Source organism: Leucoraja erinacea, chromosome 16, assembly GCF_028641065.1.
Source record: "Leucoraja erinacea ecotype New England chromosome 16, Leri_hhj_1, whole genome shotgun sequence".
In the NCBI taxonomy this organism is placed as follows: Eukaryota; Metazoa; Chordata; class Chondrichthyes; order Rajiformes; family Rajidae; genus Leucoraja; species Leucoraja erinaceus.
Window position 1 is genome coordinate 34,419,918 of NC_073392.1, and position 17,584 is coordinate 34,437,501.

General features: G+C 45.6%; 1 protein-coding gene across 2 annotated transcripts in view; it reads left to right on the forward strand.

Annotated features, from left to right (window-relative positions):
- Positions 1–17,584, forward strand: part of LOC129704786 (proline-rich transmembrane protein 3-like) — an 85,441-nt gene that overhangs the window by 36,704 nt on the left and 31,153 nt on the right. For both annotated transcript variants that reach the window (XM_055648132.1, XM_055648133.1), the window contains exons 2-3: positions 12,176–14,113; positions 16,407–16,532. In XM_055648132.1, the coding sequence (XP_055504107.1) occupies positions 13,891–14,113; positions 16,407–16,532 (349 nt within the window). In that variant the 5' untranslated portion in view covers positions 12,176–13,890. The remainder of the gene's footprint in view (positions 1–12,175; positions 14,114–16,406; positions 16,533–17,584) is intronic.

The window sequence follows — 17,584 nt, forward strand, 5'->3', positions numbered from 1 at the left end:
TATGTTTAACAATTTCGACTGGATTTGTTTCTCAAATAAACCACAGATAAATTAGTCTAAGATCACATGCACTAGAAAAACATTGAGATTGCAGCGTTGTGAAAAGTCCTTCAACATAATATTGTACTGGCAGTCGTTTTCAGCTGACCTTTCCATTCCTCATTCCAAATTTATAACTCTCTATAATTTCTGAGAGCTTTGGGTAAAGATGATCCTTTTACGACCTTCTAAACCATGTTATTGAATGAATCATCTTTCACTGTCTATGGCATTAGTGGGTGGCAGGCGGTCTGAGTAGGCATTAATGTGTATTAGACATCCTGGGGTGTGTGAGAGAGTGGGTGGGCCTCTTGGAGCGTAATAAATGTTCTTAAGAATACACTAGTGAATCGTGTTGCTGAAAGTGTACTGACTCACAGAGGGATGCTACTTTGGATTGCAATGAAGCTGAATTTTAAAAAGCATCACATTTTCAAATGACAAAGTTTGTGTGTTGATACCGGGCGGCATGGTGGCACAGTGGTAGAGTTGCTGCCTTGCAGCGCTAGCAGCGCTGGAGATCCGGGTTCGATCCCGACTACGGGCCCTGTCTGAACGGAGTTTGTACTTTCTCCCTGTGACCGGCATGGGTTTTCTCTGAGATCTTCAGTTTCCTCCCACGCTCTAGAAGACGTACAGGTATGTAGGTTCATTGGCTTGGTGTATGTGTAAATTGTCCCTAGTGTGTGTAGGATAATGTTAATGTGCGGGGATTGCTGGTCGGCGTGGACTCGGTGGGCCGGTATCCACGCTGTATCTCTAAACTAAACTAAACAGTGTAATGGAATCAGAGTGATTCAGTGTGGAACGGGCTATTTGGCACAACTCTTCCATGCCATACAAGATGTTCAGAAATAGGATATTAAATCAAAAGCAATGATGCTTTTCTTGTCACGTGCAACTGGAGAGAGACATTTTTTTGCATATTTATTCATGTGTGTGCTGCCATGTTTTGGCTTCAAAGTCGGGTCTGCCCACGTGCTCAGTCTACAGCAGCGGCTCCCGATCTAGATAAGTCCCATGCTCCTGCAGGACCCTCCTCCATCACCTTTGACCTCTCTCTCTTCGCCAGGCCATCTTTGTGTCCCAGGGTCATCTCCTGCAGCCCACCTTGAAGGCGCTGGAGGCCTTAACAGTGTGTGATACAAAAACATATCTCGAAAGAAAGAGGTAAAATCAGAAGTGAACCTGTAAATACTTAATTCTGATGAGGAATATTACATTTACAAATATCAAAGAGATTTATGATTCCAAATTTGATCCAATGGAGAAATGACTTAATATTCTATTGGTGTGTGAAGAATTGACATCACCTTCAGGTCAAAGACAACAAAACAAGTTTGTTCAAGAACAAAAGAAATTCAGAAAACCTAAGGATAGGATTCCAGATAGTTTAGTTTTATTTAAAGATACGGCATGGAAACAGGCCCTTCAGCCCACCAAGTCTGCCCTGACCAATGATTACATGTACACTAATTCTATCCTACACACTAGGGACAGTTGACCGAAGCCAATTAACCTACAAGCCTGCATGTGTTTGGGATATGAGAGGAACCCGGAGCACCCGTTGGAAACCCACGCGGTCTCAGGGAGGATGTACAAACTCTATACTGACAGAATTAAGTCTTTACACATTCACTTCTGATTTTATCTCTTTCGTTCATGATATTGTTTAGTCACAATCGAACCTGGGTCTCTGGCACTGTAAAGGGCCTGTCCCACTTGGCCGTCATTTGCGTGTCACGCAGATGGCGTGCAAATAGGGGCAGAGGAACAACTACAGGACTGTTTGGAGTTTGTAGACTGGGCAACGTTCAGGGAGTTGGCAACGGACTTGAACGAATACGCCACAGTTGTTACTGACTTCATAAAGAAATGTGTGGAGGACTGCATCCCTACAAAAACCTTCCAATTGTTTCCCAATCGGAAGCCTTGGATGAACTATGCGATCCGTACTCTTCTGAAGACCAGGCACCGGGCATTCATGTCCGATGATACAGTGGTCTACAAGAAGTCCAGATACGACCTTGGTAAGGCGATCAAAAAGGCCAAAAGGGACCTGCTCCAAACTGGAGGATGAGACAGATGTTAGGCAGCTGTGGCGGGGCTTGAATGCAATCACCTCCTACAAGGCGAGATCAGGAGGCAGCTCGAATGTCGGCGAAACATCACTGCCTGACGAGCTCAATGCGTTCTACGCACGCTTTGATAGAAGAACACTGATGTGCCTTCTCGAGCCCCCGTTCGCTGTGATGATATTTCAGTCACAGTCACAGAGGCCGACGTCAGAAAATTCTTCAGAGGGTTGAACCTTCGAAAAGCGCCTGGACCTGATGGTATACCCGGTCGTGTTCTAAATACCTGTGCGGACCAACTGGCTGGAGTTTTTACGGACGTTTTCAACCTCTCACTTCTGAGGTCTGAGGCTCCCACCTGCTTTCAAAGGGCATCAATAATACCGGTGCCCAAGAAGAGTGAGGTGACGTGCCTCAATGACTATCGACCTGTGGCACTAACGCCTGTAGTGATGAAGTGCGTTGAGAGGTTGATCATGGTGCAAATCAACTCCTACCTCGACAAAAACCTGGACCCACCGCAGTTCGCTTACCGCCACAACAGATCAACGGTGGATGCGATCTCGCTGGCCCTCCACTTCGCTCTGGACCACTTGGACAACAAAAACTCGTATCAAGCTGTTATTCATTGATTACAGCTCGGCATTTAACACAATCAAACCAAACTCGCAGAGCTGGGTCTCTGCGCATCCCTCTGCAATTGGATCCTCGACTTCCTCATTCACAGACCACAGTCAGTTCATATTGGTGGAAATGTGTCGGCCTCAATAACAATCAGCACGTGAGCACCTCAAATGCATTTCGTTGTCTCTGTACTGTACACTGACAATGACAATTAAAATTGAATCTGAAGGCTGCGTGCTTAGCCCCCTGCTGTACTCATTCTATACTCATGACTGCATAGCCGGTCATAGTGCGAACTCCATCATCAAGTTCACCGACGACACCACTGTAGTGGGACGTATCACTGATGGGGATGAGTCAGAGTACAGAAGTGAGATCGATCGACTGACCAAATGGTGCCAGCACAATAACCTGGCCCTCAACACCAGAAAAACCAAGGAACTGATTGTGGACTTTGGAAGGGAGAGGATGGGGACCCGCAGTCCCTTTTTATATCAACGGGTCGATGGTGGAAAGGGTCAAGAGCTTCAAATTCCTGGGCATGCATATCTCAAGCAAGATCTTTCCTGATCCGAGAACACTGATGCTATTATTAAGAAAGCTCATCAGCGCCTCTACTACCTGAGAAGATTACGGAGAGTCGGTTTGTCAAGGAGGACGCTCTCTAACTTCTACAGATGCACAGTCGAGAGCATGCTGACCGGTTGCATCATGGCTTGGTTCGGCAACTTGAGCGCCCTGGAGAGGAAAAGACTACAAAAAGTAGTAAACACTGCCCAGTCCATCATTGGCTCTGACCTCCCTTCCATCGAGGAGATCTATCACAGTCGCTGCCTCAAAAAGGCTGGCAGCATCATCAAAGACCCACACCATCCTGGCCACACACTCATCTCCCTGCTACCTTCAGGTAGAAGGTACAGGAGCCTGAAGACTGCAACAACCAGGTTCAGGAATAGCTGCTTCCCCGCAGCCATCAGGCTATTAAACCTGGCTCGGACAAAACTCTGAACATTAATAGCCAATAATCTGTTTATTTGCACTTTATCAGTTTAATTATTCATGTGTGTATATATTTATGCAATGGTATATGATCTGGTACACACTGATCTGTTCTGTATTCATGCCTACTATGTTCTGGTGTGCTGCAGCAAAGCAAGAATTTCATTGCCCTATTAGGGCCACATGGCAATAAAACTCTTGAACTCTTGAGCTCTTGACTCATTAGATGCAACAACAACAACACATTATCAGTCACTCTAAGTAACCTATACCATGATAGTGCAAAACTTAAAGTACATCGAGCAACCACGGAAGTCAATGTCTTTGTTGGTTCGGTGCTGAGATCGGGTTGTGGTTAAGGGTATGCAGAGTGGCTCAAGAACCTGATAATTGATGTGAAGAAGCTTTCCTTGCTCCTGGAGGTAATGTGTCTTTGACTCCCTGAACCTTGTGGTAGTGGTGGGAAGACAAGATGGTTAGGATGATGTGCGTTTTTGATGATATTGGTTGCCTCCTGGAGACAGTATTTTCTATAGATTCCTTCGATGGTAGGATGTCGGTAACAGTGATGAATCAGACACTGTCCACCACTTTCTGCAGTTTGTAAATAGTGAAGGCCTGATCATTTATTGTATTGTTGTGGCAATGTGTCCATAAAGCTGCAGCAGGTAGGAGTTTCATTATATGTAGGAAGGAACTGCAAATACTGGTTTATATCGAAGATAGAAGCAAAGTGCTGGAGTAACTTCAATATTATGTTTCCTGTGTATTTAACAATTAAACACTCTTGAGTTTTGAAATTGCAACGTTAACTTCAAAAAGATACAGCTGACGTGTAGGCAATTGCAACCACGATATCAAAATGTAAATTTTACTTCTATTAAGCATACTAATTTGTCATCTGTGTTACATAAATGCTTAAATAAATAAAACGTGTTTATGTCATCCCATTAAAGCACGTCTGTGGAATGTCATATTGGCACAAAAAAACAATTGACATCTCTTGGTGTGCTTTAGTTTATTGCTTCAATCCTGGAACCTGCTGGGTTTGGCTCATGTAGATTACTATAGAAAGAGATGGTTCCAAGTTCTGGGTTTGTTTAAGCAGATAGCAAGCCCTGGGAACAACTGAGATGGAGGTCAGAGGTGCTGGAGGTTGGCGTGGGTCAGGTGATCAGTGAAATAGAAGAAAGATACAAAGTGCTGGAGTAACTCAGCGGGTCAGGCAGCATCTCTGGAGAAAAGGAATAGTTGACGTTTCTGGTCGAGCCCCTTCTTCAGACTATTTTTGTCTATCTTCAGTTTAAACGTGCATCTGCAGTCCCTTCCTACACAAGTGCTAGAGTAACTCAACGTGCCAGGCAGTATCTGTGAACAACACGGATAGGTGATGTTTTGCATCAGGACCCTTGTTCAGAACGAAATAGTGGCCTGATTTTTCCAAAATTGAGTGATTCCAAAACGATGCAATTTAAATTGGACCTTGTATATAATGTAGCAATGTTAATTACTCCTTCTTTCAAAAACATAAACGCAATGTAGAGTCTGTAAATGACTGCTTGAAATGTTGACATGGGTGTGCATGTTCAGAATGGAAGGAAGCCAATGGAGTTTAAGGATGCTATGGTTCCCATGGGACTTGAGTGGAGCCTACATTGTTCACCGTTAGTGTAGCAGGACACATCGATATCAAAATGAATGTTCCTTTTTGTCCTGGAACAAAAAAAAAAGTACTTTCTCACAGACATGTTCATCATTCTTTGCAACCTCGTGTCAAGGTAAATGCCATTTATTTATTGCTCATCCTGAGTTTAGGATATTCTATTGCACCTTTCAGTCAGCGGAGATTTATGAAAACGTAATTGCTGCTGTAATATAGGGGGTTTGCAGGCAGAGAGGACTTTGAAGTATTAAAGCCTGGATAGTGAATGTGGAGAGGCTGTTTCCACTAATGGGAGAGTTTAGGACCAGAGTCCATAGCCCCCGAATAAAAGGACGCACCTTTGGAAAGGAATTGTGGAGGAAATTCTTTAGTCAGAAGGTGGTGAATCTGTGGAATTCATTGCCACAGTCGATGGATATTTTTATGGTGGAGATTGACAGATTCTTGATTAGTACAGGTGTCGGGGATTATGGGGAGAAGGCAAAGATAGATCAGCCATGATTGAATGGCGGAATAGACTCGATGGGCCGAATGGCCTATTTCCGCTCCTAGAGCTTATGAAAAGTGATATAACAACTAAATTTACAGATAAAGGGCAGGGTAGCTGTAGAGTTGTTGCCTTAGAGTGCCAGAGACCCGGGTTCGATTGGGTTCTACGGGTGCTGTCTGTTTGTCCGTTCTCCCTGTAACCTGCGTGGGTTTTCTCCAGGATCTCTGGTTTCCTCCCACACTCCAAAGACATATAGATTTGTAGGTTAATTGGGTGGGAAAAAATGTAAATTGTCCCTAATGTGTGTAGGATAGTGTAAGTGTGCGGGGATCGCTGGTTGCCGCAGACTCTGCGGCCAAAAGGCCTGTCTCCGACGCTGTATCTCTAAACTAAACTATGAGGTCATTGAAATATTATTGATATAAAGACTAGTTAATCCAATAAGTAACACTGAGGGAGAAATATTAGCCCTGTGTCTGAAATAACCCCCTGATCTTCAAATATTCCCATATTGTCTTGGTTTAATGTCCTCTTTAGAGAAACGTGACCCCTGTGACATTGGAGCAGTGGTGCACTTGATTGAGATGATTCATTCCCATCTTTGGAGTGGCCATTAAAGCCCCACCACTCTGACTCAGAGGTGAGAACGCCACTGAGTCAGAGTTTGATAAAAGGCCATTGTGCGCGATGAACAAAAGTGCACGTATAATTGCTGTGTGTCCCGCTGCCTTTCATTGAACACTCCTCCGTACATGCACCGTTTGGTTTATGATGTTTGCGTTGGCGAGGTGCCAGATTAGCTGAGCAATTTAACACAATGGGAGAATCTCCAGTGAAGGAAATGGAGTATTGAACCATTCTCAGCCGTTGTGCTCGCTCGCTTGCTGGTGAGCCCGGCTATAAAACCGGCAACCGCAGTTCCTCAACTCTACAAATAGTACGACTGGGTGGACAAAGGACGGCGCTTGTGAGTTTGTGGAAAAGACCAGAACTCTAGTGATAAGGTGCAAGCTCACGTTGTATTCAAAGGGAGCGAATAAAAGATTGACAGATTTAACTTTCAGTGGAAAGGTTAATAAATTTGATCTGAGTGTTGAATTAAAGTTAGTCCATCCATCATCAAACCTTGGGTGTGTCTCATTCCCCTTCTACTGGTTCAATACCATCCTTGTATTTCAATATAAAGCACACTCTAGTTTGTGCTCGTGTATTACGGTTGGTTAACAGCAGCGGTTGGAGCAGGCAGATGGTTGTACACAGATAATAACACCCTGCTTCACAAACTATTGGCATCCGTGCTGTGAAACATCACAGCCATGGTTTGAGGTCTCTCTCTCTACATATCCTAAATACATTTTACATTGCATTCCTTGGAGCACAGGAGGATGAGGAGTGAGGTTATAGAGGTATATAAAATAATGAGAGGAATAGATTGGGCACAGAGTCTCTTGCCCAGAGTAGAAGAATCGGGAATCGGAGGACATGGATTTAAGGTGAATGGGGAAATATTTAATAGGAATCTGAGGGGTAAGGGTAGGGGTGGTGGGTGTATGGAACGAGGAGGTAGTTGAGGTGGGGACTATTGCAATGCTTAAGAAGCAGTTAGACAGGTTAGGACAGGTTTGGAGGGATACGGGCCAAACGCAGGCAGGTGGGACCAGCGTAGATTGGGACATGTTGATCGGTGTGAGGCAAGTTGGGCCGAAGGGCCTGTTTCCACACTCTGTGATTCTATGGCTCGAAGTACTAAAGTGTTTTAATTGTGTGCGAAGGCTTTGAGAAACTATCGGGCTGGGGCTCTGGATGCCTGGTTCTAATTATCCGACTTAAGTCTGGCTCAGCAGCATTTATATGTTCGTTTCTGGTGCCTAGCCACAAATGAGCAGAATTCAACTTCAAAAGCAGCCGCAGTAAAATTTGAGCTGCTAATAGTAGGCTCCTCGTGCAAGTCCACAAGAACATCGGCAGCTAAAGCAAGCGGAGCAGTCTCTCTCCGGCCGGGAGCCTGGTTTCCACTATATCTGGGTGCGCTGGAACATCACCACGGGCAGCCCTTGTTTCAGAGCTGCCCCCCTCAGAAAGATGGCTAAATTGGCCTCAATTAGTGAGGCCTCAATCTTTTCCCTTTGAGAATAGGGAAGATTCAAACAAGAGGACATGACTTCAGAATTAAGGGACAGAAGTTTAGGGGTAATATGAGGGGGAACTTCTTTACTCAGAGAGTGGTAGCGGTGTGGAATGAGCTTCCAGTGGAAGTGGTGGAGGCAGGCTCATTGGTATCATTTAAAAATAAATTGGATAGGCATATGGATGAGAAGGGAATGGAGGGTTATGGTATGAGTGCAGGCAGGTGGGACTAAGGGAAAAAAAGTTGGTCGGCACGGACTTGTAGGGCCGAGATGGCCTGTGTCCGTGCTGTAATTGTTATATGGTTATAAGTTATTAGTTTGCAGCATCTTTTAACGCGATTCCACCCAGAAAGGGTGACACTGGGCAAGTCCATGGCAGTAATACACTCAACCTGACTCGATTCGACTTATCGCTTCTGCCATCACTTTACTGCTCAGCTGGCAGAGATGGCCCTTACATGCACACTGCCCTGTGAGCCAGCCTGTAGCAGCATGCCATGTGTCCACCTCAGAGGGAAGTGGCTGGAGAGCATGATGTTGGTGCAGCAGGTTTCCCTGGGAGTGCTGGCGAATAAGATCCACAGCCAAAGGGGCAACCCATGTAAATGGAATGAATTTAGGGTGAAAAATCCATAACGGAATAAAATGGCCTCGACAGCACTTTAGATGCTGCCCTTTAATACTGACATCTATTCCGCAGAAAACTACATACAAACTGGACCACAGGATGGCCCTCGTCTCACCAAATTGACTGCAGGGTCCTTTTCCTCAAGGGCAGCAGGAGCACAGAGGAATCCATTCAATGAGTTCCCCTTCAAAAATATTTTTTTTTCTTTGGGCAGTTTGCATAGTTTTTGCAGATTGTGCACTTTGGGGGATGTATGATTAGACTTCTGTATGTTGCCTGATGATGTCTCCCACTGGGATATGTGTGGCTCTGAAGACAGCAATCAAATGGAGCACTCAATGAGTTGTGCTCCTTGAAAACACATGACTTTCAAAGAAAGGGCGGCACGGTGGCACAGCGGTGGAGTTGCTGCTTTATAGCGATTGCAGCACCAGAGACCCGGGTCCGATCTCGACTACGGGCGCTGTCTGTACGGAGATTGTACATTCTCCCCGTGACCTGCATGGGTTTTCTCCGAGATCTTCAGTTTCCTCCCACACTCCAAAGATGTACAGGATTGTAAGTTATTTGGTTTGGTAAATGTAAAAATTGTCCCCTAGTGTGTGTGGGATTGTGTTAATATGCGGGGATCGCTGGTCGGCGCCGACCCAGTGGGCCCAAGGGCCTGGTATTGCTCTGTATCTCTAAACTAAACTAAACCAATGGTTTTCTGCACCAGTGATCTCCAGGTGACGTTGTCACATGCGTTGTGTGTTGACTGATGTCATTAGGTCCTCGTCTGGCTCTGGGTAAAATGATGGCAGGGTTCCTAACCATGAGTGCCAGGCACAATTTCTGTCAGCATAGTTTGCTGAAATAATTTACTTCCGGGTTTATTGAATTTAGATTGTACATCGATGAAAAAAAATGTCTGCTAATTGGACCATGTGACAAATGCAATCTCTTCTTGTAATTTTATTTAAGCCTTGGTGGTTATTCCAAAGGCTAAGATAATTGGAAGGAGCAGAATTTACTCAGAGAGTGGTAGCTGTGTGGAATGAGCTTCCAGTGAAGGTGGTGGAGGCAGGTTCGTTTTTATAATTTAAAAATAAATTGGATAGTTATATGGACGGGAAGGGAATGGAGGGTTATGGTCTGAGCGCAGGTATATGGGACTAGGGGAGATTATGTGTTCGGCACGGACTAGAAGGGTCGAGATGGCCTGTTTCCGTGCTGTAATTGTTATATGGTTATAAGACTATTTTTAAGAACTTTGAAACAATTTGTCACTGGAAACATGACGACTCTTATGTACCACCTTAGTATAATCTACTGTTCTTACACTCTTGTACTTGTGTATGTTTGTATTTTTGTGTATGGTACGTTTTACTGAATTTTATACCACAAACAAATCTTGGTACATAAAATATAAGTGGATTCTGAAGGATCACAACCGTCTGAGGGTGGTTTGCAAAGGCACTGAATTTTCAAGCAGCAGTTAGGACTACACCTTCACTACCATCCAGCCTACATACTGAATGAAGCCTGTTGGAAAGTTCCAGAAATGAGACATTTTGTCAAATTGCATTGAGTGAAAGAATCCACACCCTATATTCCGGGCTCATCGAATCATCCAGCACAAAAATAGACCTTTTATCCCACAATGTCCGTGCCTCCCATCAAGTAGCTATTCTGCCACCATCTTGGTCCGTAGCCGTCTAAGCCCTATAACTTAATAAATGGAAGGAGCAGAATTAGTCTATCCAGTCCATCACATCTCCTCCGCCATTCAATCATGGCTGATCTTATCCTTCCCTCTAAACCTCATTCTCCTGCCTTCTCCCCGTAACCCTGACGCCTGTTCTAATCAAGAATCTATCTATTTCCGCCTTAAAAATATCCATTGACTTGGCCTCCACAGCCTTCTGTGGTAAAGAATTTGACAGATTCACCACCCTCTGACTCGATAGTTCAAGTGCTCGTTTCTGCCATTCACTCGGGCAGTCGCTCGTGATTCCAACCACCCTCTGGGTGAAAACATTCTTCATCCGATCCCCCGGGCGTAAGGACTGCGGGCCATCTGCAGTAAGGATGTGTAGTCTAGCTTGCTGGCGTAACCTCTCACTGAGCCAGTCCTGTGAAAGGACAGATAGAACCCATGGGAATACACTTGGTGATTCTGCACTGGGGCCATACTCAAAGACAGTGTGCAAGCCTTTGAGTGGGGCCTTAACATTTCTCTCTCAACATGCTCTAGAGTACATTCTAGACCTCCAGCCAAAGTAGAAAGACAGGTACATGGACAGGACAGGTTTAGAGGGATATGGGGCCCAATGCAGGCAGGTGGGACTCGTGCAGATGAGACATGCTGGATATTTCTTAAACTTTGCAATGGTACCTGCATCAACTGCCTCCTCCGGCAGCTTGTTCACACCATCCACCACTCAACATCCACCACCCTTTGTGTTTAAAAAAAAAAAGGTTAACCCCATTAAATCTCTCACATCTCACCTCAAACCTGTTGTTCTCTATTCTCCTATTCTGGGTAAGAAACTGCACGTTTACCTGATTTATAAGGTCACCCCTCGTCATCCTGTGCTCTAAGGAATAAAGTCCTAGCCTGCTCAACCTCTCCCTATAGCTCTGGCCCACAGGTCCTGGCAAAACTCTTGTTAATCTTCTCTGCACCCTTTCTGTACGGAGTTTGTACGTTCTCGTGACCTGAGTGGGTTTTCTTCGAGATCTTCGGTTTCCTCCCACATTCCAAGGACGTGCAGGTTTGTAGGTTAATTGGCCTGATAAATGTAAAAATCATCCAGTATAAAATTGTCCAACTTCCAGTATAGTCCCCGGTGGACTCTTTGGAAGGTACAAGGTACAACATCTTTCCTATTAACATGGTGACCAAAACAGAACACAATACTCTAAATGTGGCCTCGCCAACATCTTGTATAATTGCAACATGACCTCCGTGCACCTACACTCAATAGTCGGACTGATGACTGATAAGGGCCAATGTGCAGAATGCCTTGGTCCAAGCCTGTTACCAAAAATGTGGGGGTTGAATCCAAGAAGCTCAGTTGATGATTCCAGGTGATAAAAGTTATGTATGTGTTGGAGGCAATGCCTGTTAAATCTAATCACGGGTTGGGCGATGGGTGGGGAGGGATGCAAAGCTGGTATATCATCACCTTTTGTTTTTCTTTCTGTTTTTGGCTTTTTATTTCTTTACGTCTTTCTTATTTCTTTTACTTACTCACTCTTTGGCTACGTCATTTCAGTAGTGTAGGGGTTCTATCCTTGCACAACCACTTTTTCTCTCTTTTTGCTGAATTTTAGCTAAAAATTAAAATTGAAGCTGTACAATAACTGTATTATGTCACATGCCGTTGGTAATATTTTTGTACACTGCTTCTTATAAATAAGAAAAAAATAAATAAATAAATAAATAAAAATATATATTTATATATGTTGACCTCAACCTGCAGTTGGTGTGTTTGCAATTAAACATTACATTTTAAATAGTCTGGCATCTGAATGTTATTTCAGGTACGAGAAATGATTGTTTAAGACGTCCAAGAGAGTTGGAAGGCAGAGATGGTGATGGAGCATCGAGATGTCCATTGGGTCCTGGCATACTTTCTCATCTGTCCCAGTATCATCCAAGCCACGACTGTATCTCCGCTTGCCAAAGGCGATTCGTCAGTCGGCAACAACATAATTTACATTTATTCCGCCAAAACTGCCCACGATGGACATCCAAACCCTCCGAGCAGCTCGTCCAGCCTCCTGCCGGAGATCTCTATCGAAGACTCCACTAATGGCGAGCGTGCTGGGCCTGGCCACTCGGGCATGTCCCCTTGGTCCCCGGGAATGGCATCCACTGAAAGTGCACCAGACTTTAGTGGTGATGATGAGGATCTAGTTTTTGACGATGAGGATATGTTTACTGAAGACGGAGGCATGGAGAGAGAGGACAAGAGTGATGGTGAACAAGTCGAACAGAATATGTTTGAATCTGCAAAGTTTCTTTTTGGAAATGCATCTGTTCCGTCAGTCCTACCTGCTGAGGCAAGTTCCAATTTTGACAATTCTTTGTTTAAGCCACCGCATGATAGTACCGCAGTTTCTAAGGCATCCCACTCCCATCAAGTGAACACAAGTCCGCAAGGCAGTGGGGCGGCGCTCGGTGCCTCTTTGCTCCAAAATCCCACAACGTTTCCAAATGATGGCTCCATCTTTGAGGCCACTTCTGGTCACATGACACTTCCGCACACTGGGACCGTGCAAACCACACCAAGGCCTCTTGTTACTCGGGAAGCTGTGAATCCAACATTGGCTTCAGATCATTTGGTGAGTGGGGAGCAACATTTAGTCGCTACCTCTGGCGTGCCACTGAGAAAGGGAAAGCCCGTTTTGGAATTCGAAAGGAATCGTGATCAGACGACACCATCTGTTTCCGAATCATCTCCTCCTGCGAAATGGGATCAGACTTTCATCTCAAAGAAAGAGGCTGATAATCGTATGACTTCTGCGCCGATGCGTTCTGCTTCTCCTTTGCTCACGGGGTCCAGTTATGCTGCAATGAGGAGAGAAAAATCATTAATAGTTAGTCAACCTGCTGTCGGTGTTTCTGAACGTAATGATCGGCTGGGTACTCTCAATGGAACAGCCGCTGTTGAAACCAATGCTCGACATGCTGCCAATGGTGTAGAACACACCCATCTGCCAACAAACTCTGCCACAGAGAAGCTGGTGTCTGAGGTGAGGTGGCAAACTACTGCTCAAGTGTACGCAAGTGTGAAGGTCCTCAGTGATGCCCACAGGATGTCTACGTCACAGTGGACGAGAAGGCCGGTGTACGATGCTGGCAGATTCCTACCGGCCCAGCAAACTACTCAAACATACCCAACATCGGAACGAGGATATGATACCTTCATTAATCGAGCAGACAACACCTCCACGTTCATTGAGATGCTGAAAGATGCCCAGTTGGTCAATGGTCGACCAACTAACATTAGTCAGGGCTCCACTGTGAGGGGTACCTCTCTGGCAATGATTACCATCTCTCCAACGGCTAGGCTGCAGCATCTGACCATGAAGGGAAATAGAAATGGCATGTCACCAACTGAGCCACTGACCCTGTCACTGCCACTTCCCTCTCACCGCTGACTGCATGGAGGCTTGGTCCATGGAGAGAAGTCAGCTCCGCTCTTGAACCTGCCACAACCTTGAGAACTGAGCGCACACCAAGCGGCCGCTACATGGCAATGCTGAAGACGGGACCGACGGCACTCGCTCAAGGGCTGTCGGCAAAAGTCTCGAACAAAGTGAATGTTTCTGCCACCCAGACACCTCTCGTGCAGGAAGGGCCTGGGACCAAGTCAGTGGGCACCAATCCGACTCCACCGTGGGCAACAACAAAAGTCCCTTTCCCCAGTTCCCGGCCTACAAAGATGCCTGAAGCATGGACATCAACTAAGGGAGGTGAGGTAGTTACCTTTCTCTGTTTCTTGCCAAGCCAATTGAAATAATTAAATTGGTTCCGACTCGGTTGGGAATGTTTGCATGAATGTGTTTAGATATATCATCACACGCTCTCTATAGGGATGAAGCAGGATTGCATCCAGACACTACCCTGATCATCAATGCTGGTCCGCACTGAATTCCCTGTTAGAAAATGGAGGATTTCTGCCTGTTAGATGAGGCCTTCATAAAATCGCCAGCCTTGCCTCTAAAGTAAGAAAGACGTGACGTGGTTCACCAGTTGACCCTCCTGGCTAGGCATTTCACACACAATCATAATCTGTCCCATCTTACCAATGGGCAAGGTGAACACGCAAAAAAAAGACACAAAGTGCTGGAGTAACTCACCAGGTCAGGCAGTATCCCCGGAGAACATGAATATGTGATGACTCTGCTCGCAGCCCTTCAGACTGGATCCCTTCATTGACCACCCAAACTTGCATGTGTTTAATAATTCTGGGACGGAGGAGGGTAGATATGTATGCACTTGTAGCGGCACCTAGTGGTAGGACACTCTAGCTGTGTGTACCCTCGGCAGTCGGGGGTAGGGTCACTGGGTATAGGGGTGTGCCCTAGTATGTAAGAACCGACCTTCCCTCTCTCTTCCTCTCCATGAGAGTGTCCTGCCACCTCAGCAGGAGCTCAGCTCGAGCCCACGAGGCAACAGCCCCTCAGCAGCAACAATGACTATTATGTTAGTGCTAAACGTGTATATATCTTACCTACAACGCCTGAATAAAGAAATCATTTATTCACGGCATTTGTGCCTCTACACACTCATTAATACCATCTCTTCAACTGAAGCGGACCAGATTAGCTGATCTTGATCAGAAGGTCTGCACACACTTGGATGTTTTGAGTTGGAGAGAGATAGGTCCTTGGTCAGAAATGTTCAGAACCCATTCTCCTAGGTTGGAAGCTTAGCAGTTTCCCTCTATCAAAGCGTAGCTTCCAACCCAGCAGAATAAATAAATATTGATTTCTCTCATTTTAAGCAACCTTTGCATTCCCTCTCTCTCCATCCCTCCTGCACCTTAGTCATCCTACCAGGTTCATTGTCACCCTGTTTAGTTTCACTGTTCGTACCCCCTCGCTATCACCTCTTCCACAGCCAACAATGGACCATTGTGGGCTCCACCTTTCTTTGATCATGGGTGAGTGGAATAAGGGAAATAGACCACCACAATAATTATACAAAAAAAGTCAGTAACTCGAGTTTATGAATGGACATGATCTCCAGCCCTTAACATTGTGGTTCCACTGGAAGTCGGCATAGTTCTTTTATTGTGTTCATGGGGATTTGATTTGTCTTGTGCACCGTGAATGAATCTTTGTGCTTGCCAGAGGGATCCATGTGTATGGTGATGGTAATGCAGCATGGCAGATTGGGTGCAGAGTGTATGTTAAAGACCGTTTTCCTTCACTAAAGTAGCTGATTGTTTTACAGAACGAGTGTAAATGCCTGCATATTAAATATATAAAAGGGGAAGGTGAGAAATAAAGTCATACAGCATGGAACCAGGCCCTTCGGCCCAACATGCCCACATTGACCAATATGTCCCAACTATACTAGTCCCACATGCCTGCGTTTGGCCCATATCCCTCCAAACCTGTCCTATCCATGAACCTGTCTAATTGTTTCTTAAACATTGCAATAGTCCCTGCCTCAACTACCTCCTCTGCATCCACCACCCCATGTGTGGAAAAAGTAACCCCTCTGGTACCGACTAAATCTTTCCCCATTCACCTTAAACATATGTCCTCTGGTTCTTGGTTCCCCAACTCTGGGCCAGAGACTCTGTGCGTCACGATTATTCCTCTCATGTCCTCTGGTTCGAGATGAGAAGAACTTTTTTCACCAGAGAGTGGTGAATCCAACTCTCTGCCCAGAGGGTAGTTGAGGCCTGTTCATTGGCTATATGTAAGAGGGAATTAGATGTGGCACTTGTGGCTAAGGGGATCAGAGGGTATGGAGAGAAGGCAGGTACGGGATACTGAGTGGGATGATCAGCCATGATCATATTGAATGGCGGTGCAGGCTCGAAGGGCCGAATGGCCTACCCTGCACCTAATTTCTATGTCTATGTTTCTATGATTTTGTCTGTTGCTATGAGACCACCCCTCACCCTCCAGGACCAGCCTGCTCAACCTCCCCCTATAGCTCAGACCCTCGAGTCCTGGCCAATGTGCGCGGATGTTTCTGTTCCAGCTGCTTTGATTTAGACTTGGCTATAATTTGGGTTTTTTTGCGCAGGTCCTGTTAAAGCAGATGTTACACCTCCATTGAATGGAGCTGCTACAGAGCGGACATCCTCACGAGCTACTGGAACACCTGGAATCCATTACACCATCGTGACAACGGGGAAGGGCGGCCATTCAGGTGGGAGGTTGATTCTTAATCATTGCAGCGGTATCTATGGCAACAAAGCTTGCTTGCTCAGTACTGTGGGCAGGTCTGCTTCCTTCCTGTGGAATTGGTTGAAGAATCTTTCTGTCACTGTGAATCCACCATATTTACACCCCTCGATCAAGAATGGCCGTCTAATTCTTCTGCATTGACATCATTATAACACAAATGTTATTCAGGGCACTGGTCTAATTTAAGTGGATCAAAGAAGAGTTTGTGACGAGCCAAAGCAGCTTGCACCCCAGCAGAATAAATCATTGTTGATTTCTCTCATTTTAAGCAACCTTTGCATTCCCTCGCTCTCCATCCCTCCTGCACCTTAGTCATCCTACCAGGTTCACTGTCACCCTGTTTAGTTTTACTGTTCGTATCCCCTCGTTATCACCTCTTCCACAGCCAACAATGGACCATTGTGGGCTCCATCTTTCTTTGATCATTCTTGCTGGCCTTGATTTGTTCTTTTCACACCTTTCACTCTTTTGTTCTCTGTACCTTTTCATACCTTTAGTTTCCGTCTCCCGACTCTTAGTCTGAAGAAGGGTTTCGAGCCAAAATGTCACCTATTCCTTTTCTCCAGAGATGCTGCCTGACCCGCTGAGTTGCTCCAGCTTTTTGTGGCTATCTTTTGTTAACGTCAATACAGGGATGGTTGGGGCAGGGGGCAGCTGTAGTGGTTTGAGGGGTTGGGTCTGTTTGGTTGTAGGAGGAAGCATTTACTGCAATCCTACATTCCGACTCGATTGGACCCTGCCTTAACACATCCCACCCTCCAGCAATGTCACCTGCTGCCTTTGATTGAAAGAGCAGTGATGGGAAGTGAGCACTGAAGCAGAATCCATTTTGACAACTAATCTCTCTTGACCCTGTTCATGTAGTTCAGAGATACAGCGCGGAAACAAGTCAAGTCTACTTTATTAGTCACATACACATACAAGATGTACAGTAAATCACAGGCCCTTTGGCCCACCGAGTCCGCGCTGATCAACAATGCCCGCACACTGGGGATGGGTGTTGGTGTGTCCCAA